The following is a 26135-nucleotide window of genomic DNA, read 5'->3' on the forward strand; positions in this document are numbered from 1 at the left end:
GGGTTTTAAGAGGAGTCAGGAGATGGCGTGAGTGCTATAGTCTCGCTTTGCGTTCAGCGTGCCTGAATTTGTCATATGCCTTTGCTTCATACTGATGTCAGAAGTGTTGAGGCGTAGTCTGGTGTAAGTAGGCAGAACATTATGTGACTAGCGCGACCAAATTTATCATAGTCGTTGCTGTATTCTGATGTGTGCGGGTAGCTTTGCGTGTGGCCAGTGTCCACCGAAGTGGTGCGTTATACGTACCTTCCACCACTAAGGGGGAAGTGTATCACAAACGCCTTAGGTCACATGCCTTCTACACAATGGTAAAAGTAACCACAGACATGTTTCTGCCTCATAGGACGTCATCAGTGAGGTAGCTAGGGACTCAAGGACCATCAAGCTCGGGACCACATCTGGGCATGTCTGTCCCATTTAGAGTGACTGACACAAAAGTCAAGAGCGATGGATTAAAGCATTGTATCGATCACAATAAGTCGTATTGCTATGGCGAACCCCTGAAATCTTCCCTTTTCAGCTTGCAGTGACATTACACGGGGGGGGGGGGAATATAAGCACTTCAGGATTGGTCCCACCACAAAAGACACCATCCCACCCAAATAACTAACTACCTTGCATCCCTTTTGCAAAAAAGCCAAAGTATGTCGGGGCTGCCTGCAATCCCTGCAAGGAGTTTGGGTTGGACACTTCCCTCTGGTATCGGGATCAAGACTAGTTACTATGACAATTCCACTTCAGTTATGGCTCAAACAAAATAAAAAACAAAATGGACGCCGCCCAGAGCAGCGCCAGTAGTATCATTAATTCAAAGCTTTCCAGTCATCACGTGTTGGTGTCTACCGTGCTCACTGACCTCTGTTTTGATACCAAGGCCATGAGGGGAATGCTTTATAATGAACGAATAAAACAGTGGCTCACTCACCTCGTCTACCACCAGGTTGTAGTCGCTCTTTTCACCGTCGCTGTCCTGCAAACCAAAAATATGCAGACCAATCACAGAACATATTGTCACAGAAGCCTTTGTGTTTCTGTCCACACAGAGGGAGACTATTCTCGCCTAACAAAAAGCATGCAGCCTGGTCACTACATTTGAAGTACAAATGCCTGGTCAGACATGGAGTATGCCCTTTAGTAGCGAGTGAGAGCATGCAGAATAAATAATGAAATAAGCGCCTGGTCCATACACAGCAGGCCTCGAGTGTGTGCGGAGCCGGGGTATGTAGAGAAATCCCAAAACATACACTTGCCCATACTCAGCAGTCCTCCGCTGCGAGCCGCTGCAAAGGAAGACTGCACAGAGCAATCACAGGGCGTAGAGCCCGGTCCATACAGTGCCGGCCTCGAAGGTGGGTGTGGACAGAGGGAATATAGGCAGTAAGTGCAGAACATAGCGCCTCATTCTATGTTGGGCGGTGTGGTAAAAATGTGGCACTAATACGGTTACTGCCACATTACCGCACCGCCCAACTACGACTTGGGCAGAGAGGTGGTGGATTCATCTCCAGCTCAGAGCTGGAGGTAAATCCGCCACAAAATGGACGTGTCAGCGGTATTACTGCCTCCAGTGGTAATACCGCTGAAATCCCCCACTGAGTCCTATGGACTCCATCAATGGGAGCAACACCGCCAAAATGCCACTTGACATGCGGCAGTAATAGCACCGGACCGAGTGGCGGGAACGGTCATTTAGTTTGGTGCTATCCAATAAGGCCCATAGTCTCGCCCATACTCAGGAACACTTGAATGTACCAGTTTGCACAAAGGAAATTACAGACCCTTTAAAGAAAGTAGATTCTGGCTAGTGCAAAAGAGACCCTGTTTGTGTCGTTCCATACAAAGGCAGGATGCACAGCATAGTCACAACATATAGATAATGATGTGTAAACAGACTGGGGGGTCTGGACGTGCAGGTGAGGTGTCATGTGTGCATATGCATATTGAGAACATAGTATCTGGCCTATAGAAGGCCTTTTGTGTGCGGGTCCGTGAAGGGGAATGCACCGCCCAATCACACAAAGCCAGGTGGAGGAGGTCTATACAGACTAATCACAGAAGCTGCACACAGTTCAGTGTACAGGAGACCTCTTGCATACTGGTTCGTAGAAATGGCAGTACATGAGCATTGGGACCCGTCTATATTGCACACCCGAGGGCCTGCCGCTCTATGCAAGAGTGTGGTCCCATCTCCACTATGAACTGGTCTTCCATAAGTACTAAAGAACTGTTCGCCATACTCAGAGAACTGGAAAACCCAATAACACCTCAAGACAACTGTCTTAAAGATAAAAAGTGGTGCTCCGAAATCCAGCAAGCCCTCTCTAACAAAGTCCGAAACCTCCAAAAGAAAATAGAACTAAAACGTGAGACCCTAGCACCCAATAGATTACCGCCTATCAAGACACTTCCTAACTCCAAACCCACTACGCAATTCCACTTCTCCAAAGTCTCCATACTAGAAGTAGAGAAAGTAATACTCGGTCTAAAACCGTCCAACTGCAAAGGAGACTCATGTCCAGCACAACTCATCAAAGATGCCGCACGAGATCTAGCACCATTTATCACCAAGTTAATTAATGCCTCCTTTACCACAGGCATTATCCCCAGTAACTTAAAAGAGTCCTGGGTGCTCCCACTCTTAAAAAAGGCTACTCTAGACCCCACCATACCCACTAACTATAGACCTATTACTACGGTACCATTCCTTCTGAAGATACTGGATAAGGTGGCATATATACAAATCCAGAGTTTCCTGGAACAAAATCAACTACTAGGCTCCCGACAATCTGGCTTCCGCCCTCTTCACGGCACAGAAACTGCATTGATTGACCTGAAAGCCCAAATAGACAAAGTAAGAGATTCTGGTAAACCAGCACTCCTCCTACTACTAGACCTATCGGCCGCTTTTGACTTAGTGGACCATAAAATCCTATGTAACCACCTAGATTCAGCAGCACACTTCTCCACTGAGGCTATAGCATGGATACAATCCTTCCTCAGTGATCGCACCATGAGGGTTTTCTCACCTATAGCAGCTGCAGACCCCATCCCTATTACCTGCGGTGTGCCACAGGGATCATGCGTCTCACCAACGCTATATAACATATTCACTAAGCCCCTGTTTGATGATTTGGACCTTCTGGGTATCACGTATACCAACTACGCTGACGATACCCAGATCCTCCTCCCACTCACAGGGGTTTACGAAAAAGATCTAGCAATGGTGAACAAAATATACAGCATCGTTCAGGCATGGATGGCAACCCATGGCCTATGCCTGAACGATGATAAAACTGAGCTTCTTATCCTAGGCACCGCACCCCTCATCAAAAAACTAAGCACAAACTACTCTTCCTTTATCATAGATGGGAACTGCATACAAGTTGCCAAAGAAGTTAAAACATTAGGGATATACCTTGATTCTACCCTATCATTTTCCAAACAGGTAAACTCCCTAGCTTCCTCGACAGCCTACACATGTAAGCTCATTAGAGCAGGAAAACAATTCCTTTCCCAGCACAGCTGTCTAACATTAGCCAGAGCCCTCATCATTTCTAAACTTGATTATTGTAACGCACTGTACATAGGAGCCAATAAATCTATCATAAACAAAATACAGATACAGCAAAACAAGGCCCTCCGAGCGGCATTGAACGTCCCCAGGAGAGAACACATTACAGCAATAAGAAGGAAACACAAATGGCTCTCCACCCTCGAGAAAATCAGACTCAAAACTGCATCTCTCACATACAAATCCCTACACAACAAAGCCCCACAATACCTTAAGGACAGATTCACCAGAACACACCCCACAAGACAAACCAGACTTGCTTACACCAATCGCCTACAAGTACCACGCTTTAAACTGACCACCATAGGCGGAGCTAGCTTCCCAGTCAAAGCTGCTCAACTGTGGAACGAATTACCCACTACTGCGAGGCTAGAACACTCCTTCTCCAAATTCAGGCAAATTGTAATTAACTGGCTAACGACAGCAACTGCCAATTGAAAAACTTGCACCTGTAACTGGTAATTTCTGTAACCGCTAATGTCTGTAACTTGTAACTGTAACCTGTAACTTATGCTCTAAGCTGTATATATTCTTACTTTTGCGCCCTTATACTCCAGGGTCTGGTGCGCACAATAAATTCCAAACAAACAAACATACTGACTAGTCATCTTATAGAGGGCCTTCGAAGAAGTATTGATCATAGACGCCGAGTTATCCAACTTCAGTCAGGCCTCTAGGGCTGGATCCATGTCAGGTTTACAGGATACCCCTCATTAATTTTCATGAGATACGTTTGCGTCCAATAATTCTAAATGTATGCACATTTGTCCTCATGAAAATTAATGAGGGATATCCTGAAAACCTGTCAGGATTCCGGCCCTTGAGGTCTGGAGTTGGACAACCCTATACCCCTGACAAGGGCACAGCGACCACTTTTCGAACAAACGTGGGGGCTCTGACACTACTGCGTTGGCGATATGGCAAGGTACACAAACTTCATAACTCAACAGAAGATATGCGTATAGGTCACACAGGGAGTCAGAGGGAGAGTCGGGAGTGCAGCCTGCCCTGTCTCCTTCCATGGTATTCAGAGAGAATGAGACAGTGAGAACACAGAAGCAGGCAGAAAGACTGACAAACAGAAGCAGAGTAGAGAGAGGGGGAGGGGTAGACATAGATAGACGGATGGACAAGACAGACATTCAGCGACTGACTGAGGGACGGAGGACGGGCCATGAAGAGGGACAGGGAGGAAAACAGACAGCTAAGGCACCGCCTGAACTTGGAGTGCGCCAGACAGTCCTTACCTGAAATCAATATCTTTAATCAACTAAGGATCTGAGAGTCTGATTTTTCCTCGAAATCTCACTAAATCTAAATTGCCTGATTGCCAAGAGAAGTATTGCTGCTGACCCGGATTTTTCTGATAGTGTCAACTTTTTTTGATCAAAGGTTCAGAGAGGTAATGCAACACATCATCCAGAAATTCCAATTGACAAATTCATCCTCCGATTATTGCACCGCCCAATCCTTCCCAACCATTACGATAACAGCGAATCTAAAATAACACATATTGCAATTCCCCAAATCTTCCAGGAATGGACACCTATACTAAATAATGCATTATCAGAGGAGAGCCGGGATAAGGGCTCCTTCCCATCTTGGATGGGCCGCATTCTATCAGGGCTTAATAAACCACGGCCAAAGAGTTGGGGTTTAGTACCCCGGTATGGGCCAATGGCTGTCCTTACTAGGAGCATGCCTAGTGCTCTATTCAGGGCCCATGAGGAGCAGGCCAGGAGCAAACCTGACCGAAAGCCTGGCCTATGAACCAAGTATGTTTGCCAATGAGCCGACGCCAACCTCCAAACGATGCCCGACTTCTGAAGACCAAAAGGGGTCCTCTACAAGCTAACTGTGGACCGTGCAATGTGGAGACATAGACCATCCTAGGCATTCACTTTAAATGGCCAATTACCCAGCAAGTCTATTCGTAATATGCCATCAAAATACCTCGTCCAGTGATACCTCCTGGCTGGACCAAAGAGCAATTCAACTGGCTGCACCATAGCGCGACCCTGACAGAGTCACTACAAAGCGACCCCAGCTAACAGCTAATTCATCACTGTCGCCTGGCAAAAATGTCACCAAAAAATGGCAGTTTTTTGCAGGGACATTATTACATTGAACATGCGGGCGACACCCCCGCAATCCCCAAAACCTTTCCCCTCCTCCCCAAAGGGAGTGGGGGACACCCCTGCAAGCCCCGCTCCCCGTGACCCCATAAATAAGGTCACCATATATAATGTTGCTGTGACCTTTTCCCAGCGACAATATAAATGGCGACCATATATACCACCACATAGCCCCTGTTCATTGCATGATAGCAGCACATGCTGACTGCACCATAGTGAATACTGCTGCTTGTTCCTTAGTGGACCCTGCTCCATTGTATACCCTACTAATTACACCACCAAGACTCCTCTTGGCTGAAAAAGAGCAACCCTTGTTCCTTCCCACAGTAACCCACGATTGCTGCACAACAGCAAATCTTGCTGAATGCACCATATTTACCCTTGATGACTGCACCATGGCGCACCACACTAGCTGAACCGGTATGCTGTCTTTAGGCGCAGCCCTTTTGGCACCAGCCATTTCGGCGTGGCACCTTAGGTGCAGCTCCCATAAAGGCCTGCCCTATTAGCTGCGACCAACATGGTGCAGGGGCCTATCCATGCCAGGATAGCACTGCAAACAGTAATATTTCAGAGCTGTAAATGGTTCCATGTCCTGAACGTGCAGTGTTTGGCTTAAATATATTGTCATCCAAAGCATTGCATTTATTTGTTCTTAGGGTGACAATATATTTAAGCAAACAAACATCCCAGAGCAAATAGGTCCATGCGCTGGGATATTACTGTTTGCAGTATTATTCTGGTGTGGATAGGACCCTGTGGATAGGACCCTGTGGATAGAACCCTGCAGCCAACAGGGCATACCTTAATGGAACCTTTGTGTACTTTTAAGTGACTTACTATAAAACTATTATTTATTGTTTTGAAACCCAATCTATAACAAATACCTATATGAAATATAGATGAGAAGATATATGGCCAACTACTTAAATCACCACTGTGCTCAAATCCTGGTTTTGCCACTTAAGCAGAATGTGTGATCCTCTGCAAATCATTTATTCTCGCTGAACATTATCTGCAGAAATTGGAAGTCCTAAGACATAAAAAACCTCACTAACATTGAGCCAGAATTTTGGGATCATGTTCTAATCTCCCAGAGCAGTAAATTAAGATTTACAATTTTTATGACCTCATTTGTCACCCCAAGGTATTTTCAAGGTTTTAACTGCCTCAGGTCGGTACCCAGAACAAAAGCGATATGCCCACCAAACCATCTGCACCATCTTTCAAAAACGAATCCATATCTGTCAGCATGTCTGTCACGTCACATAGCACTTTTAAGACGACATAAGGCGCGTTAGCGCCGGTTTGTGTCGGATATATAGCCATGCTGACCCCATTCTGTTGATTTCTTTGCTTTTAATACTCTGCTCAGGGACGCGATTCAGGGGCCACCAGGGGTCGCACCTGCGACCCCTGAAGTCTCCCTTGTTACCCCTGAAAAGAAAATGTAAAGAAAAAAACTATTTGTTGTTGAAATTTTGTTTTTCGAATTGAGGCTCCTGGTCTGTGGCCAGCCGAATGTGACTCTTTGTTTCTGAAGAGGCTGATTTTTTGGTAGCTATAGCCGGTAAGATAGCTCAGTAGGTAGAGCGATCACTGCTGCAATGTGTGTGCGATTTGCAGGTGCAGGTTCGACTCCCGGGAAGGTCAAGTCAGCCTTTCTTCCTGCTGTGGTTGATAAATGAGTACCAACACAGGTTGGGTGATTTTCGTTATGGTTTGCCCTTGGACGTCTGCTTGAATTCACAGTAATTTGGTAATATTAGCCTAAACGCACTGACATTAATGATACAATGATCCATTCTTGTTTGCAATGTATATCACTTTACAGTGATACCGTAACCATATGTTTCATAGTGTCCTTAGAAACAATGCTATGTGATGTCACTTCCTGCATTGTCAAGGGGTGAATGGTTGTGTTCCATCGCTTCCCGTGATGTCACTTCGGAGTGGGGTCAGATGACATCACTTACTGTGATGTCATCGGAGGTCAGGGGACATGTGATGTCACCTCCGCTACCCCTTGCATTTTGGTGAAATGGCATCCCTGACTCTGCTCCTGATATTTTGCTGTTAAACTATTTTAGGTTTACTTCTTACTTTAAAGTATATTTTTCATTAGAATTGTAGCTAATTTTAATATAATTATACATATTTTTTAGTAAAACTGCTTTGTATGCACTGCCCTTTGGAAGACGCTTGCTGAGTTAGAGTAACTTGTTCTAGTGCCTCCCTGAAATTACTGTTGTGTTTTATTACCTATAAGGTTTGTGATAGCTTTCGAACTACAACTCCCAATACATTTGTAGTTCCATAGCACTTTTAAGATGACATCAGGTGTGTCAGCATCGGCACCTCTTAGCCAGTTTGTATCGGTTCGTGTGCGGGTAAGAGAGCCTTCTTGGTCATCACCCTGTTCCTGTGTGCGGCTGTATAGCTTAAAATTATAAGTATTTAGGTACTTTGAAAATCTCTTCCTCTCCTAATCACTGCACTGCACAGAGTGTTGCTTAATGTTTTAATCAAGCAAATACAGCACGACTGCAAAATGAGGCTACAAGCCTACACACGAGACTGTACTCAAGACCCTCTCTCATTTATTGAGGGTAATACTCGTATTGGTACACATACAGCCGAGATGACCCAAATGGTTGTAGACAAGCTCCCCACTTTGGAGGAAACTGAGGGGACTGCCACTGCTGTTTACCAAGCAGAACTTGAGCTAGCTGCTGTTCATCACCCCACTGCCACTGCTTCTCTTAAGGCAATGTTATTAAATACTCGTTGGCTAGCAGGCCATACCACTAAGGTGGCCGACCACATTTAATCTGCTAAACCGGACCTTGCCATTCTGACGGAAACCTGGCTCTGAGAGCCAATTTACACTATGCCCAACTAGCCACACCGGCTGGCTTTAAAATTCTGCATTTAGATCGGGTGGGACCAAGGGGAGGCGGGTTGGCTATAATTTTGAGGGATAACCTTAATATGTTCACATCTAGCATACCAGTTCTTGACGCTTGTGAGGCTATGTTTGTAAAACTGAGCTTGAACTATTCAACCACCCTCAGCTTTCTCATTCTCTATCATCCACCGGCCTCCTTACCAGCTTTTCAGGAGCAACTTTTACCTTTTCCGGGATCCCATTCTAAACCTCAATCCCTGCTATTAGTGCCCAAATCCCAATCCCTCCGACTCTGAGACTAGTGCCCCATTGAATCTCCTTGAGAGCACTCGGGTGAAACAATATGTCAATGTGCCTACACACCAAGGGGGAAATACATTGGACTGGATTTTATTCAGGAATCAGGCTATCTCCCCACTAGATGTACACACTTGCTGCTGGTCAAACCAATTCAGTAAGGGAAAGTGCATGTCTGCGCCCCAAGTCCATCCTGCGTCGAGGCACCCGGAATGTCTCACAGGAGGCATTCCACTCTATTGTCTCTCCCCAATTAGCCACTCTGGAGGGAAATTGCTCTCTGGAGTCATTCACTGTACAGTTAGGTGACATATTGAACAGAGCCTTTGATAAATTAGCACCCTTGAAGCTTTCTTTAAAAGTGCAAGTCAGTACAAACCAGTGTTTCTCCCCAGACATTCTGGCAGCTAGGCAGCTTAAATGCCTGGGCGAAAGAAGCTGGCAAAGAAGTCCCTCCAAAATCACCCTGGCAATGTACAAAGAAGCTGCTAAACAGTGCTATCCTTAAAGCCAAAAAGGATAATTTGGAAGAACGAATCCTAGGGACAAAATCGAGCTCAAGGGAGTTGGTTAGCATTTTGAATGAGCTCAAGGGCAGGTCACCTCACTCGCATATTACTATGGATGATGCATAGTGCAAATGAAATCATGAAAGATTTATTCAAAAGGTTAGACAATATCAGGTCTGTTCACCAGCAAATTCACACATTTCTCAGGCTACAGGCATTGCATCTAAGGCTACTAGCACTGAGGGGGACAGTGTTGTTTAAGCTTTTGTCTTTCAGCAGGTCACAGTTCATGAAGTGTTAGCAACTGTTGCTAAACTGAAACCCATATCATGTAAGGGTGATATTTTTCCAGCCTCATACTTCAAGGAATATCTTACCACCATTGCTCTGTCAGTCACGTCTTTCATTAAACGCTCCCTCCAGGAAGGAATGGTTCCTGATCACATCAAGGAGGCCTGGATTTCTCCATTATTAAAGAAGGAGGGTCTAGACCCCAATGAGCCTGCTAATTATCGGTCTATAGTAAATGTTCCCTTTGTGTTAAAGATTATAGACAAGATTGCTTGTACACACTACGAAGCTTTTGTAGAAGAGGGGGGAATTTTGACGAAAGGCCAGTCAGGATTCAGGAAGAAGCATGGGACTGGAATTGCTTTGGCGGATGTCAAATCTGGCTTGGTTGAAATTGTACATCAAGGCAGTTTGGCCATGTTGCTGTTGCTAGACCTGTCCACCGCTTTTGATTTGGTGAACCGCGATAGGATGGTGGACAGGCTGGCCGGTAACTGCTCAAAGTTGGCAGTGAATTTGTTTAGATACTTCCTTGGTCCTAGCAAGGCTAGGGTTGTAAGAGGGAACTCTCAGTCACAAGAGGCTCAACTTTTCTGTGGAGTACCACAGGGTTCCTGTGTCGCACCTCTGCTTTATAACATCTACCCAAAGCCCCTTTTTGATCTCTTAGATCAAGGTTGTCCAACATACGGCCCGCCGGCCACAATGCGGCCCACCAAGCCATTTTATGTGGCCCGCGAGGCCGTATGTTGACAACTCTTGAGTAAAAAAAAAGAAAAAAAGTTTTTTTTTTTTTTTTTAAATGTGCCTGTGCGCAAAACTGTAACTTCCTCTGGTGACCCCATGGGGTCAACAGAGGTAGTTACAGTCCTCAGCCATGAAGCGTTAATTTATTTATTTATGCAATGTTTGTCGGATATCCGACAAACATTGCAGAAATAAATAAATTAGTCAAGAAGATCTTGGGACTTGATGATGGAGGAAGGAGAGACTAATTTGTATCACAGCATAGTGAGGGTTACCTCGGGAATACCATTCATTTTCAGTGAGCGCGGGTCCATACAATTGCCCAGTCCTCCCACAAATTATGAACAATGGGATTAATATAGTAGCAATTACTTTGCATTTAAATATCCCATTTCAGGCAAGTAGGACCCACCATGCAAGAGAGGAACGGGCTCCGGCTCAGACATGCTCGCTCCTCTCTTGCATGGTGCTCCTTGGGGCAAAAGGCGAGCCGAGATGAAGGGAGGAGGTGAAGAGAGTGCTGGCCCGGGCGAAGGATTATGTGGACAGGTGCTTTGCAGGAGTTCCTCTCGGCGTTGGCAGCACAGTGGATTCCTGAATCCCTGATTAGCCGTGGGCCGCTGCTCAGAGGCCCATTGTGCGGAGTTACTTTCAAGGTTTGTCATCTCTGGACATATGTTTAGCAGGGGTTGCGGCGACACAGCCTGTCTGCCCCAAAAATCGTTCTTTTGAAGTGTTAGCAACTGTTGCTTAACTGAAACCCACATCATGTAAGGGTGATATTTTCCAGCCTCATACTTCAAGGAATATCTTACCACCATTGCTCTGTCAGTCACGTCTTTCATTAATCGCTCCTTCCAGGAAGGAATGGTTCCTGATCACATCAAGGAGGCCTGGATTTCTCCATTATTAAAGAAGGAGGGTCTAGACCCCAATGAGCCTGCTAATTATCGGTCCATAACAAATGTTCCCTTTGTGTTAAAGATTATAGAAAAGATTGCTTGTACACACTACAAAGCTTTTGTAGAAGAGGGGGGAATTTTGGCGAAAGGCCAGTCAGCATTCAAGAAGAAGCATGGGACCGGAATTGCTTTGGTGGATGTCAAATCTGGCTTGGTTGAAATTGTACATCAAGGCAGTTTGGCCATGTTGCTGTTGCTAGACCTGTCCACCGCTTTTGATTTGGTGAACCGCGATAGGATGGTGGACAGGCTGGCCGGTAACTGCTCAAAGTTGGCAGTGAATTTGTTTAGATACTTCCTTGGTCCTAGCAAGGCTAGGGTTGTAAGAGGGAACTCTCAGTCACAAGAGGCTCAATTTTTCTGTGGAGTACCACAGGGTTCCTTTGTCTCACCTCTGCTTTATAACATCTACCCAAAGCCCCTTTTTGATCTCTCAGATCAAGGTTGTCCAACATACGGCCCGCCGGCCACAATGCGGCCCACCAAGCCATTTTATGTGGCCCGCGAGACCGTATGTTGACAACTCTTGAGTAAAAAAAAAGAAAAAAAGTTTTTTTTTTTTTTTGTTTTTTTAAATGTGCCTGTGCGCAAAACTGTAACTTCCTCTGGTGACCCCATGGCGTCAACAGAGGTAGTTACAGTCCTCAGCCACGAAGTGTTAATTTATTTATTCATGCAATGTTTGTCGGATATCCGACAAACATTGCAGAAATAAATAAATTAGTCAAGAAGATCTTGGGACTTGATGATGGAGGAAGGAGAGACTAATTTGTATCACGGCATAGTGAGGGTTACCTCGGGAATACCATTCATTTTCAGTGAGCGCGGGTCCATACAATTGCCCAGTCCTCCCACAAACTATGAACAATGGGATTAATATAGTAGCAATTACTTTGCATTTAAATATCCCATTTCAAGCAAGTAGGACCCACCATGCAAGAGAGGAACAGGGCTCCGGCTCAGACATGCTCGTTCCTCTCTTGCATGGTGCTCCGAGGGGCAAAAGGCGAGCCGAGATGAAGGGAGGAGGTGAAGAGAGTGCTGGCCCTTGCGAAGGATTATGTGGACAGGTGCTTTGCCGGAGTTCCTCTCGGCTTGGGCAGCACAGTGGATTCCTGAACCCCTGATTAGCCGTGGGCCGCTGCTCAGAGGCCCATTGTGCAGAGTTACTTTCAAGGTTTGTCACCTCTGGACATATGTTTAGCAGGGGTTGCGGCGACACAGCCTGTCTGCCCCAAAAATCGTTCTTTTGAATTGCGAATGTCACCGAAGATGAACCTTTATCAGCTGAGAAACTTAACCTTTGCAGTGCTTTTTTTCCTTGTCTCGAGACAAAGAAGAACAGCGGGAGCTCAGTTGCGTTTACCTCTAAGCACAGTGCGGATTGGTGAAAATGTCCATGCATTACACCAAGTACATTGGACATTATAGATGTGGCCAGTGGGGTATCAAAGCATGGCAAATACCACATGTACAGCACAATATGTTACCCTAGTAGTGCCCCAATAACACACTGCAACCTGCAAATGGGCCTCAGTGGACCACCTGCCAAGGTTGCTTATGATCTTGATCTGTGATCTTTGAAATGATCTGATATGATAGGTTATTTATAACGCGCTTAATACCCAGGAAGCAGTGATCACAATCATAAAAGTGAAACAGGCAAGCCCAACAGGTATAACTTATTTTCGCTCTTTTGGTAGCGCAGTCTGAGGGCAGCCTACACCCTTCAGGAGAGGTGTGAGCTGATAAGAGTTGCAACACAAAAAACAATATTACTATGTTCCCAAAATACCTTAGTTCTTGTCTTTTGGATCTCAGCAGAGCCAGGCTTTTCAGCATCAGACCAGAAGCATGGGTGCCTTTGCGCTGGGCTGGGGTCAAGTCGGAGAGCAGCAGCGATGGGCCCTAATGATGCAGTTCTGTTTGGCAGTGGTGCTGATTTGCGGGTAGAAAACGCTGGGAACAGTAGGCCGTGCCAAGTGGATGGCACTGGAAGACTCAGTGACCTCTGGGCCCGGACAAGGGAATACTTGCCTTTGGCGCTGTGCCGGCTCAGCTGACACAACACGGCATATGGTTACGGCAAAGATGTCAAAGCTTCAGCATTGTCATTGAGCAGAACTCTGAGATTCAGGGGTGGGGGAGCGTCGAGGTCCCGGATGATTATGATGTTGTCAATGGGGCCAGCTCTGTGCAGCTCCGCTCAGGAGGGCCATGGGCCCGTGTGGGGCCGACAGGGCAGTGGGCAGACTGCAACAGGCCTGCTCGAGCCATCCTGCTATTTATACAAATCTCGGGCCGAGCAGGGCCTGATGGGAGAAAGGAACTGCGCTACAATCTGCTCTTCTGTTGGGCTCTGCCTGCTGGAGCTTCCCCCTACATGTGGGACAGGCAGCTCTGCAGATGCTTAGAGCTTCCGGGGGGTTAGGGGGTTGGGGCTGCGTCAGGGCCTGCCTTCTCACCCTCGCTTAGCGGGGCTTCCCAGAACTGAACCAACCCCTGCCCACTTGCATGCAACTCATACTTAGCTAGCAGGGGAGAATCTGATCTCAAGGGCAGATCTCCCAGGGTGAGGCTTACCCATTACACATCGGATTTGCTGACCCCTGCTATGTTCCCAAATGCGGGATACACGACTGCATTATTTCTGGTAGTGGGGGACTGCGTTCGCTCTCTCCCCCTGATTTATTGGTGAAAGAAAAGGTAAAGTGTGCACTAGGTCTGCTAGGTTGCATACTTTAAGATTGTGCTCACGTTGCGTTTTTTCAATTAGGTTCACCTTTGGGTGATCGCTTTTCCACATTTTATCTGTTGAATTGAATTATGCCTCTTTCATCACCACAGAAGTAATGTGTATTACAGAGATAAGCTGCCATATGTATTGGGCACACTGCACATGCTCAGGCAGCATCAATCATGCTTTGTACAGGACAATGCTGGCCTAAATTGGGAACAGCCAGCATAGACATGTTGCTACAGGGGCATATTTTGGGCACAACCAGCATGACACTGTGTTACATCAGTGACAGTGCTGTCTTACACTGTGGACACATTGATCATTAAAATGTGTTGTGTTCTACAATGTTCTTTTCTGCTGTTGGTGACATGGAATTTTGATGTTCCCCTTTAGAACTGATTGTAAACTTATGGCTTTTTGGTCACCTTTTCTGCTGTAAAATACACCATTTCAACCCCATATTTGAAAAACATTCTTGGGGGGGAACCGGGGGAACCCCCCCAAACCCTCCCTAGAACCTTGTAGCTCCTTCGCTACGCTCGGTCGCCCCCACTATTTCAGAAAAATATTAACACATAGACACTGAAAGAAATCACAAGCAACTAACCTTTGATCACTGCCCAATACACCAAAAGCTATCTTTGGGACTGCATGGCTATCACTGCCTGTGATGCTATTGTGTCAAAGGTCACACAATATCGCTTTTTAATATACTGCTTTGGGTGAGGTTGTTGACTTTTGGCTCGCCGGCCCACTGGGTGACAAAAAGTTAATGCTTCGGCCCCACATTCAAAAAGGTTGGACAAGCCTGTTTTAGATGGTCTGGGTGTCAAGTTCATCAATTATGTGGATGAGACTCAGATCATTCTGAAACTCTCTGGATCCTATGAAGCCAACTCACTGAAAGTCAGCAAGGTTTTCTATGCAGTAAAAGCATGGATGGTGGAGAACTCTTTTGCTTTGAGTGACAAGAAAACGGAGATTCTGATCATTGGGCGCACCACAAAGTTGAAGAAATGAGATACTCAGTATGAGACTTCCTAATAGAGGGCACTACAATACAGTTCCCTGAGCATGTTTAAACCCTGGGGTTTATTTTTGACCATAACCTACATTTCAGTAAACCTGTGTCTCACTTGAGCTCCAGCTGGCAGATACTGGCAGATACCCCAGCTGGCAGGTGCTCTGGCAGATACTTCTGTCTCTGTCAGAGTAAAACAGGGCTCTGATTGCCACAGCCACAATAAACACTAGGTTGGATTATTGTAATGGGCTACTGGTTGGTTCCTCACAGGCTAATGTGAAAAAGTTGCAGACCGTCCAGAATGAGGCAGTCCGAGCTGTCTGTGGCCTGATGCATAGAGACCATGTCACCGCTGCCCGCAGGAAGCTACATTGGCTCTCTGTTCACCAGAGGTTTCATTTTCAAGCATCCTGCCTGATCTATAAATGTCTAGTAGGTGATGTTCCGGGTTACCTCAGTTCACGAATTATGAGACTGCCGCATAGGCGTACTCTACGGTATAATAATAAGGATCTGTTGATGCAGCTGCGATTCACCTTAAGGAGATTTGGAGGCCTGAGCTTTAATGGCTGGGCGCCTAGGGTTTGGAACGATCTCCCTCACCCCATCAAACAGCTGCCATCAATTGCCCAGTTCAAGAAAGCCTTGAAGACATATCTGTTTGATGGAGGAGGAGTTTAGGAATCTCCCTTTCTTCTACTGACCCAACACTACTGTTTAGGATCCTGTTGGTGTTCTTTCGTTTATTTTGTCTTGTGAGCCCTCTGAGGCCTGCAGGGGTGTTGGCGCAATATAAATTATTTTTAGAATAGAATTAGAATAGAATCTGAGTCTAGTGATAGCAGATATGCATTAGATTCCTGGGGGCCCTGCCAGCTTTTAGCAACTGGTTCAAGCTGGCAGATTCCATAGGAATTCATGGAAATGCCTCAGTGCATGCTGACACATGGCTTCAGGCATTTGCGATTGCACTACAAAGTTTAAAGAAACTCGGTTCGTCTGAATTTCACCTGTATTTCCATGCATTTGCGCTTCTGTTGCAAGCAATCAAAATGGCACGGCGGCACAGCTAACATGCCATTGTTAGAGGAGCGTCTCTCTCTCTCTCTCTCTGCAATTAGCAGAGAGAAGAAAATGACCCCCTTGCAATCACTAGTAAGTATGGTATGTTGCCCTCGGGGAAATCTGCTTTGCAAAGCTACCTCTGGATGATCAGGTTTGAAGCCAAGATACACATCTTAAGGTCTGCAGAGCAACTCATTAGGCTCATTGGGTTTGAAGCTAAATTGTACACCTCTCTGCTCATTGTCTCCTTTATGCAGCCGCCCTGTGTCCCCCAGCAGGCTTCAATTGGTATTGTGAGAGTTTGTCAGCGCCTTTTCCTTAAAGCACCCTAGTTTAGCAATAGATAATAGTTATTTGTATTATATTAGTTGCTTTTCTGACCCTCCTTTCCATCAAAGCCTGACAACTTTTAAACATCACGCAATTGGTAACAAAATAAGGCATAATCAGTCTGTGCTTGATGAATATCTTTGAGAGATGACTTCATTAGGTTGTCAGAATCAAATTTCAAGCGAATGACTTAAAAGTGCACCATTATACTGAGCTCATGCTTGGAATCGCGGAGTGTAATGTTTTAGTGTGCCAGGCCCCCAAGGCACGAGCTCAGAAAAAAGGGGCATACACAGGGCGAAATAGGGTGAAAATATGATTGGACCAGAGGTAAGTGGGGAGAGAGACAAATACAGAGTTATACAAATAGATTGTGAGACACACATAGGAAGTGAGACAAATAGAGAGCTACGTAGCTGGGCAGAAAGCCAAGGTGAATTTCCTAGAACTAGGTCAGGTAGACCTGGCCAAGCCCCGGGACACTTGAACCTTACCGGCTCTGAGCCCTGGTCCACTTAAATCCTAGGTTTCTGAGTACCTGCTCTTCCTTACTGGTCGTAGCATGCCCCCTCCCAGCTGCTCCACATTGGCTCGGGCTGGTTGCAACACAGTTGCCTTTGCTGCCTGCACCAGTGTGAGTCCTTTTGAGTTCACTACGGTCTCCGGATGACGCACCTCTGCTCCTCTTGGCACCAGGGCACGCCCCCCGATGACTGCAACATAGCGACCACCACTGGTTACAAGCCCGTCTCCATCATGCACATTGTGTTATATTACTATTAGTATGTACAGCTTCCGCTGCCCCACCCAGTAAACCCTCTCCATGCACTTGTAGGCCTGGTGAGGAGGTCTTCACACCTGGCACCCGCCTGATGCATTACTTCCTATGCCTGTACTCACGTAACGTCCAAGAACATCCTTGTCGTCGCGCTTGCGCTTCACCCCGGCTGTGCTCGGCCTATCCTCCCCGGTCGCACTCCCCACAGGTGAGCTGGACTTACTCTGGAGGAGGGGAGATAACGGAAAATGTATTTATTGATTTAGTTAAAGTGCTTTCAGTTTTAAAACCACATGAAAACCTTACACAAAATCTACCCAATCCTTTGCATAAAATACAATTTAAAATGACTATACATTAAAATACACTTCTCCCCACATGACACATCCAATCCCTAAAAAAATATAACAGCAATTCATCAATCCTTTAACATATTTGCACACCCGGACGTGCCTTTGTCAGGGCTTTACCAAATTATTCATAGTTACAAATTGGAACAGAGACTTTGCTCAGCTGAAAAAGTATTTTTGACCAACCCAATTCCCAAATAATATTTCCTGTGTTTTGTCCATATCCATGTCCATGTCCATATCAAAGGGCAAGTTTACTAAAGCAGGCAACGCGTTGGGACATTAGGGCCAAAACCAAAAATATGAATTGCTGAAATGTTGCATTGCGTGCAACAATCAGAGAAACACGTGGGAACCTTGTGTTCGTAACCTTGGAAATGCCTGAGGGTGAACGATGGTCCTCAGTTTACCCTCATCAGAATGGCAAAGCTGACAAATAGTCATCACCAGTTCACGCGTTAGCGGTAATATTAATAACAATAACAGAACTAGTGATGCACGCTGTTATCGCCATTATTATTGTTGCAGCTGGCATTACTACAATGAAAAGGATGACATGCTGTCATGCTGGCCTTGGTATTGCTTTCCTGGGACGAGAAAATGATATCAAATGATTTTTTGTCTCCTTTTATTGCCCATACATAATGAGACCATACCAGGGCTCAAGTCCTAAATATATACACGGGGGAAGTGACATCACAGGAAGTGTACATATCCTAAAGTGAAATGTGCACATTTTATTCAATTTGGCTTCAACAAGTAAAGTGCACAGGACAAATACGCATCTGCATTTAATAGCCCAAGGAACAGACTTTCCTATAGGTCTTCCTGCTGAGTATAAAGGTTGCACACCTTTATCTCTAGAGCAGAATGTCAACATGAGCTATTTCACAGCTACATGGTTAGCAATTCCTTTGGACTTGTAGCTAAGTTCTTGGCCTCACAGCTCCGCAATCAGGGTTCGAATCCCAGCTGCCGCACTTCATAAGGGTGCTGGAAGTTATTATCATTTGGTAATTCTTCGAAAAAACATAGGGAAGATGGTGGCCGCCCTCTGAAAGAAGTGGGTGGATGACGTCCATAATTATGCAATCTTCCACTGTGATATGATATGGCATTTATGACGCGCCTATACACAAGTGTTTCAAGGCGCGACGAGGCAAGGGAGGAGGTACAGAGGGAAGACAGACACCGATTCTACTAGGCCAGGTGTCATTCAGATCGCGCAAGTGCATGGGAAAAAACTATGGAATGCCCACCTTCCAGCCTAGTCTCTGAAGGAAGTGGGGAGAGGTAACAGGAAGTGTTTTGCATGGGAGAGTCCAGGACTCTTCTGTGTACTGGTACTCCTTTCCTGGCTACTGCAACTCCACCTGTCTGCCCTGCATCTAAAGGTCTCCAGCAATTACCACCCTGGTTTCAGCTCTTGGTTGTCCTGGCAGGGCTTGCCTTTGAAACACTGTTTCCCAGCTAAAGCCTGGGGAGATTTCCTGTCCTCTGGCGAAGGGGGCACACCTTCCCAGAGAGATCAAAAGAAGGGTTTCCCGGGCTAGTCCAAATGGCTTTTTCGGTGAAACCCGGTTACAGACGGCTAATGCACATGAGGCCCTGTTAGTGAAATGAGGCGGTTTTGGCTAGCACATTTCTAGATTCCCAGGCGCCACCATGTCATAACTAGACATGGCTTATATTTACATTTTAATCAATCTGCCACCATGTCCTGGTAGCAAACACAATAAATGAACTTGGATCAGGGCTGCCTACTGTTAAAGGCAGTGCATGCCCATTGGAAATATAGGTTCTATCAGGCTGTTGTCAGAAATTCACATGTCATTCTTTAGCTGCAATGTTGCTAAACAGCAAGGCAGCTGCTGGGGGGCTTCAGCAGACAACCTCAGCAGTTATATGTTTGCAGTATATGTTTTAGCATGGAGCAATATGAAAGGTGGACCTGTTTAGCTGATCCCACTTTCAGAGACAGATGTTCCTCTTCTCCCATCTCAGCCTCCCACCCTGCTAGCTCAGCCTCCCAACCCTACATTGCCTTTTGCCACAGATGGCCTCAAAACCTCCCAGACTTCAAAGTGTAGTTCACGAGTTTTATTGTTTTCGCAACTCAAGATGTTCGGTGAGTTGACTGTAGGCGGCTGGGCAGTGGCACTCTAGTTGACGTCACTTTCCCGTCTACCGGGGACTTCCCCCCTCCCTAACCCAGGTGTGCAGAAACACCAAGTTGTAAGCTGGAAATCGGTAACACATACTAGCTAAAGGCTAGCTGAGATGATGGCCTAAAGGTTGTGGCCTCATCTATCTTACTCCCTCTGGGGCTCTTCTAGGGGTGGCCTGACCTGCCAGCTCCCCTGGATCAGGTTGCAACTATGGATCTAGGGTTCTGGGGCCTCTCAGAATGCCCAGATCTTTTCGCTCTTTGCTCTTGCTATCTTTCTTTCCTTTCTCTGGTGTTCCCTCCCCCCTGTCTCTCTTTCTCCTCCCTTTCTTCTCCCTCTTCTGCCCCTCTTATGGTCACACAATCTTTACTCTCCTCTCTACTCTTGTCTTCTCTCCTCTCTACTCGTCTATCTCCTCTCTTCTCTACTCGCCTCTCAGTAATTTTGCTTCTTTCATACACCTCTTTCACTCCCTCAGTCACTCCTATTTTTCCCAATCAGTCAGCCTTCTAGTCTATACCTATCCACTCTCACATGGTTTATCAAACACTCACTCATTCACAGCCTCACTCTCCCAAGTAGGTGCCACTACTCTCTCTCACTACCAACACTTCACCTACAACAAGCACCCGAGCAAACCTCGTTTCCCTTTTTTTGGGATTTGGACATGCCCCAACTAGTGTCATCCGGTCCTACACATTGCCTAGGCAATACACTTGATTTAATCTTTGCCCTATGACTCCTGGTCACTACCACCCCTTCGTCTCCTGTAATCAGGTCTGTTCACTCGCTTATTCAGTTTCTGGTGAATGTGTCATCTATTGCACCGCCCGGGCCCTCCCCCGCCACCCTTTGCCTAGTTGGGGTAGAATAAACCACTCTGATATTTTGTCTGGCATTCTGTGCCTGTCAGCTGAAGTCGACACTCCAGATTTGCCATGACAGCTACAGCTAAGGCCTTAGCGCCGCAGAAAGCCTCCAGGCCGGCTGGTAGCTCCTCTGAGCCATGGTATTCCGCCGATCTTGCCAGGCTGCGTCTTGCCCGTAGGCAAGCAGAGTGCAAGTGGCGCTTGGGCTTCTGCCCCACGACTCGCTTAGCCTTATGTAAAGCTGCGGCTGTGTACAGGCCCTTATGGCAGCTAAATGTGTCTATTTTGCCTCCTGGATAGAAATTGCAGCAAATTCTCCTAAAGAGCTATTTCAACTTGTCTTGTGCTGTCCTCACCTGCTGCCATGAAGACCCTGACTCCTTCACAAATACTTTGCGACGCACTCTCAAGTTTTTTAATGATAAAATCGTGACTATCAGAGAAAGAAGTGCTGCTTCTTGCACTATTCCGCTCCCCGTCTTAAAATCTCCCAGCCCTTTGATCCCTAGCTGGTCCACCTTTCCAGTTTTCTCAGAGTGTGAGACTATTTCAGCTACTTTGCGCATGAAGTCAGCCTCCCCTGTAGATCCTATTCCTCCCAGCATTCCTAAAGCAATAATCCCTTGTCTTGCACCGCCACTTACATTGACAGTTAATATTTCGCATGCTAATGCATCCATACCGACTACATTTAAACACGCCTTAATTATTCCTCTTTTAAAAAACCTAACCTGGACTCATCTACTCTCCCTAATCTTCGTCCTATCTCTCTTCTCTCATTCCCTATGAAGCTCCTTGATGCCCTGATCACTCCTCTTTTGCGTTCCTTTCTGGAGGACTCGGGGGGCATTAGACCCTTTATAGTAATGGTTCCAGGTGGGCAGAGAAACTGAGTCGGTCCTGGTGGTGGTGGCCGATGATCGGGCCCTGATTGTGGATCTTGGTGCACTGATCCTGCTGGATCTCTCTGCACGTTTGACACAGTGGACCATGTGATCCTTAGGGATAGACTAGCATCTGCTGGCGTCTCGGGCTTGGTGTTTGACGGGTAGGGTTTTTTCTTTCTGAAACCCCTCAGACCCTTTTACTTCCTCCTGTCACATCGGCTGCATTTCTGCTTGATTGTGGTGTCCTGCAGGGTTCGGCTCTTTCCCCTCTTCTCTTTAATCTCTATATCATACCCCTTATTAAGCTTACACAATCTTTTGGTTTTCTGTGTTTTTCGTATGCCGATGATACACAAATCTTGGTGTGGCTCTATCTTTCTGTGCCGGATACTGCGGAGCGTTGTCGCTCATCCCTCCTGGCAGTTCACTCCTGGATGGGTAATAAGTGGCTCCATCTTAATGGAGATAAAACGGTTGGTCATAGTTGGGTCATTGCCTGAATCCTCGGGGTGGTCTTCAGCTTTCTGGCCACTGGAACTTGGTCCTCCTCCCCAGCCTTCCTTGGTTTTCAAGAACTTAAGCTTGAAGTTCTAATCCTTGCTATCCATGCGGGTTCAGGTTGGCGCTGTGTGCCAATCCGTTCATTTTAAACTACGGATGCTGCATAGAGTTTTGTCTTATCTCCCTGTCTCCCTTCACCCTGTGGTAGTGTCCTCTCTTACCTTGTGTTCACTGGACTACTGTAATGTTCTGTTTCTGGTACAACTTGCCTTCCTCCTTCAATGGTTACAGCTGCTCCAGAACACAGCCGCTAGATTGGCAGTTGGAGCTGGCCACCGGTCCTTAGTCTCTTGAATGTTTAACTTTTTTGCATTGGCTCCCGGTGGCGAAACGAGTCAAGTTTAAATCTTTATGCCTGGTCCATCGAGCCTTCTATGAGACAGACACAGAGTATTTGCAGGTCAAATTCAGACGCTATGTTCCATCTCGTTCTTTTCGCTCTTCTACCTCCCTGCAGATTGCGGTACCTCAGTTTAGATGCGCCCGCGTGGGTGGTCGCTCTTTCTCTGTAGCTGCTGCCCTGTTGTGGAATTCTATTCCGCTGCGTCTTTGTGAGACCACTGATCATCTTTCCTTTATACGGCCTCTGAAGACCTTCTTGTTCTCCGCCAAAGCTCTTTCCCAGCTGTTAGCGTTAGCAATGTGTTTAGTTTCCAGCTTGAGCGCCGTGATGCCCTTGTTGGTGAAGGTGCGATATACAAATTTGTATAACATAACATAACATGCATCGATACAACATGACTACGTAATGCCACATTAAGAACGGCTTCCATGAAAGATTTGCTGGCCAATAAGGGAAGCTCTCGTCCCTTCTTTTGATTACATTTTGTTTTGGACAAAATACTAAAAAAATACATCAATCCCAACACCCTCTTTCACTTACCCTTATGTTTTCTCTTCCCTACATAATGTGAGTTAAGTCTGAACCTTATCTCCCTAACTTTTCACTCTCTTCCTCTAAACCACTCTCCTTGTCCCTGCCTCCTTTGCTCTCCATAGACCATGGTCTGGCTGCCGCCTGGGGCAGGTGGAGGGGGGGTAACATCACTTCTACACTGACAGGGCTCCGTAATTTAACTGCGGGAGTGGGCGGAGCCTACAATGGTTCCTCATGGGAATTCAGGATGAGCATTGGCACCCTTAGCATAATGTCATGTTGTGCCGTGACGGTCTAGTAGTTCGGGAGGGGGCGGGACTTGCAAGCAGCGAGGGAAGTGATGCAAGGGAAGGAAGGGCAGTTGAAAGTGTAACGCAGGGGAATAAATATACTTTACTGAAGCTCTCCGGCTCTGCGCCTCTTTGATGGTTGCTGCGCGGCGTTCGGTCTGTCCCTTATCTGCGTTCTAGTGAGGGATACGCAACAGCATAAGATGACTGTGGTGGTAATGTGCGTATTAATAAAGACAATATAACATAAGAACGTCTGCCTCGTGCACCTCCTATCTTTACCCTGTCTATCCTTCTCTGTGGCCCACATCCTAACTCTGCTAATTGACTTCCTACCTGCCCTCCGTCTTCTTATTCTGTAGCCATCCTCGCTGAGCTCCCTCTGTATCCCTCGCCCCCAGATCCCTGCCTCAGCGTCCTCCTCCTGCTGCCCCCCATTAGTGCTCTTGACCCTCCTTCCCACCACCTCCTTATTTCCCCCTCTCTGCGTTTCCCATTCCCCTTCCTCCAATCACAACCTCCCTCCACATGTACTTTTGCCAGGAGGAGTATATGGCCCGAATGCTGCAAATTGGGGTGACCTGATGATTACTGGTCCCCCTTGTTACAGGTGGTTGCCTTGTGTTTAGCCGAAGACCAGGGCAGCCTCTCCCTTGTAGCCAGTCTGAGGCACCTGACCAGGTGCACTGGAGTGAGCTGCCAATCAGAGCTTCGCTCCCGGAGGGGCCAGCCAATATCTCCCTGTGCAGCATCCCATCCCTCATAGAACCTGACCCATACCCCACCCCTACAAACAGCTTGCACACTAGAACCCAGAGCACTCTAGACCCTCTTCCCACCCGCTCATTTGAGTGAAAATGGGAACACTTAGAGACAGGACTAAAATACCACTAAACATGTCTCGAGGCAGCACATACAAGATGGAACAAGTTAACCTCAGGTCAAAGTATGGTGGTTAGATCTTCCAGACCACAAACCGGGACAAGACAAAATTAAACAGAAAAAGGGGACTTTAAAGCAAGAGGCTACAAATAGAACAGATCAGAATAGCTAAGCATAGAGACTGAAGAGTGAGGGAACTAAAAGGTAGACGTGCCGCTACTTTTTGGACAATTCAGCCATCACTCCCGTGCTCATTATCACGCCGCCCAGCTTTCCTAGTGGGCAGGCAAAAGGAACCTTTGTCTTTTCATGGTCCCCTACGGGGAATCAAACCTGGATCCTGCATGGAATACGCTAACACAGATGTTTCCAAACCTTTTTTATGCTGAGCCCCCTTAGAGCAAAACTATTGTTATCAGTCCCCTCCTCCCAAATGCCGAACAGCCTATATTTTGACGGAAATTATAGAAGGTGCTCGGAGACCCCCTAGGTAGGGCCAGCGGTGAACAAAAACTCAGATATAGTAAAATAAAATAAACATGGTCAACGTCTTCCATTCTGAACGAGTCCCCTCTCCCCACTCCAGAAGGTGCCCGCCTTACAGTTTGAAGACCACTGCTCTAATAGCACATCTTGCAGAACTGTACTGCTAAGACAGGTTTGCTTTGTTTATTCCAATTTCCGGTTTGGGGCATGTAGCCAGTTCCCAAACAGCCACGCCCCCGCAGTGATCCGAATTAGCAGCTGACGGAGCACATGATAGATGGCGATAGAGGGGCAACTGGAATAGTGGGCTGTCCTCTGGCTCCTGTTTACTTTCTGCTTCCACTCCTGGGAGGGGAGGCCGGAAACGGAAATGGCAGACACCAGGCCAGTTGAAACCAGCTTGCTGCCTGGGAGGGGGTGGGCTTTAAATGACCCAGTCGCGCCAGATAGGGTCCCTTCTTTAACGGCCAATTTCTGTCATTACGGGCTATGTTTTTCTACTGGATACTGGAAGTGTTAGGTGCCCCCTTAGGAAGCAGGATGCGAGTAGGAGCTGGTGAGTAGGTAACTAGATGCGTGGAGTCATAGGGGGTTGCAGGAGTCCCACCCCCAAAGCGTGGCAGAGTTGCTGGCCGAGCCTAGGAATCACGCTGTGGATGCTAGCCCTGAGCATTACCTGCTGGCTGCAGGAGCAAGGGAGGGTTCGACTGGCACTTTCCCCTTACAGACAGTTGCACTCCTCAAAAAATGCAGTAGCCTGGGGGGTTTTCTCCATACAGTTGTATGGGGGTTCTAAATCCCGGCAGAAAAGCTACCAGAGGCAGGCTTGACCCGGAAGTACTTAAACCGGAAGTGACAGAGTTCAACTGGACAACGGAAGTGACATAGTTCACCCGGAAGGATAATCAACTGAAGTGAGGGTTCACTGGTTTCGTTGAAGCACATGAATGGCAAAGGGTCACCCAGAGTATGTGCTTAGGACCATTTCCTCTCGGGGCGTGGGCACTACTAGGATCACCCTGTCAGCTGACTCCAAATAAAGTGATGTTATGTTATGTTATCGGTACTTGTATAGCGCACCGTCACCAACGGAATTGGTCCCAGGCGCTCTGGCGGATCTGCAAACAGGAAGGATGGGTAGGGTTAGTCGGGAAGAGGGGAGAAGAAGAGTGGGAGAGGTGGTGTGCTGTTGGCAGCTTCAGCTCGGTATACACCGAGTGCTGGGCATCTGTTTCTTTCAAATAATCAGATTGTCTGCGAGTAAACTATTTGAGCAAATTGCATGAAATGTATAGGGGGCTATAGTGGGGGCTAGCTACGCTATGTGTTTAAAATTTAAGCATGATTAAAGTTAAACTGCTGACTAGTGTGTTTGTGGTGCATTTTGTTTCTTTTTTTGTTCCCTGTA

The 26135-nt window shown here is 46.8% G+C and overlaps 1 protein-coding gene and 1 non-coding gene across 8 annotated transcripts in view; one reads left to right on the plus strand and one right to left on the minus strand.

Moving 5' to 3' along the window:
- Nucleotides 1–26135, minus strand: part of LOC138569831 (transducin-like enhancer protein 2) — a 1070704-nt gene that overhangs the window by 502373 nt on the left and 542196 nt on the right. For 6 of the 7 annotated variants that reach the window (XM_069648244.1, XM_069648230.1, XM_069648222.1 and 3 more), the window contains 2 exons: nt 17480–17581; nt 926–970 (listed from right to left, as the gene is read on the minus strand). In XM_069648244.1, coding sequence (XP_069504345.1) covers nt 926–970; nt 17480–17581 — 147 coding nt within the window. The remainder of the gene's footprint in view (nt 1–925; nt 971–17479; nt 17582–26135) is intronic. The other variant, XM_069648237.1, reaches the window with a different exon arrangement.
- LOC138462638 (U1 spliceosomal RNA) lies at nt 13944–14105 on the plus strand. Its single transcript, XR_011265237.1, has one exon. It is a non-coding gene; the product is annotated as a U1 spliceosomal RNA (small nuclear RNA).

The sequence above is a fragment of the Ambystoma mexicanum genome, chromosome 1p (assembly GCF_040938575.1).
Source record: "Ambystoma mexicanum isolate Mex_15411 chromosome 1p, UKY_AmexF1_1, whole genome shotgun sequence".
NCBI lineage: Eukaryota > Metazoa > Chordata > Amphibia > Caudata > Ambystomatidae > Ambystoma > Ambystoma mexicanum.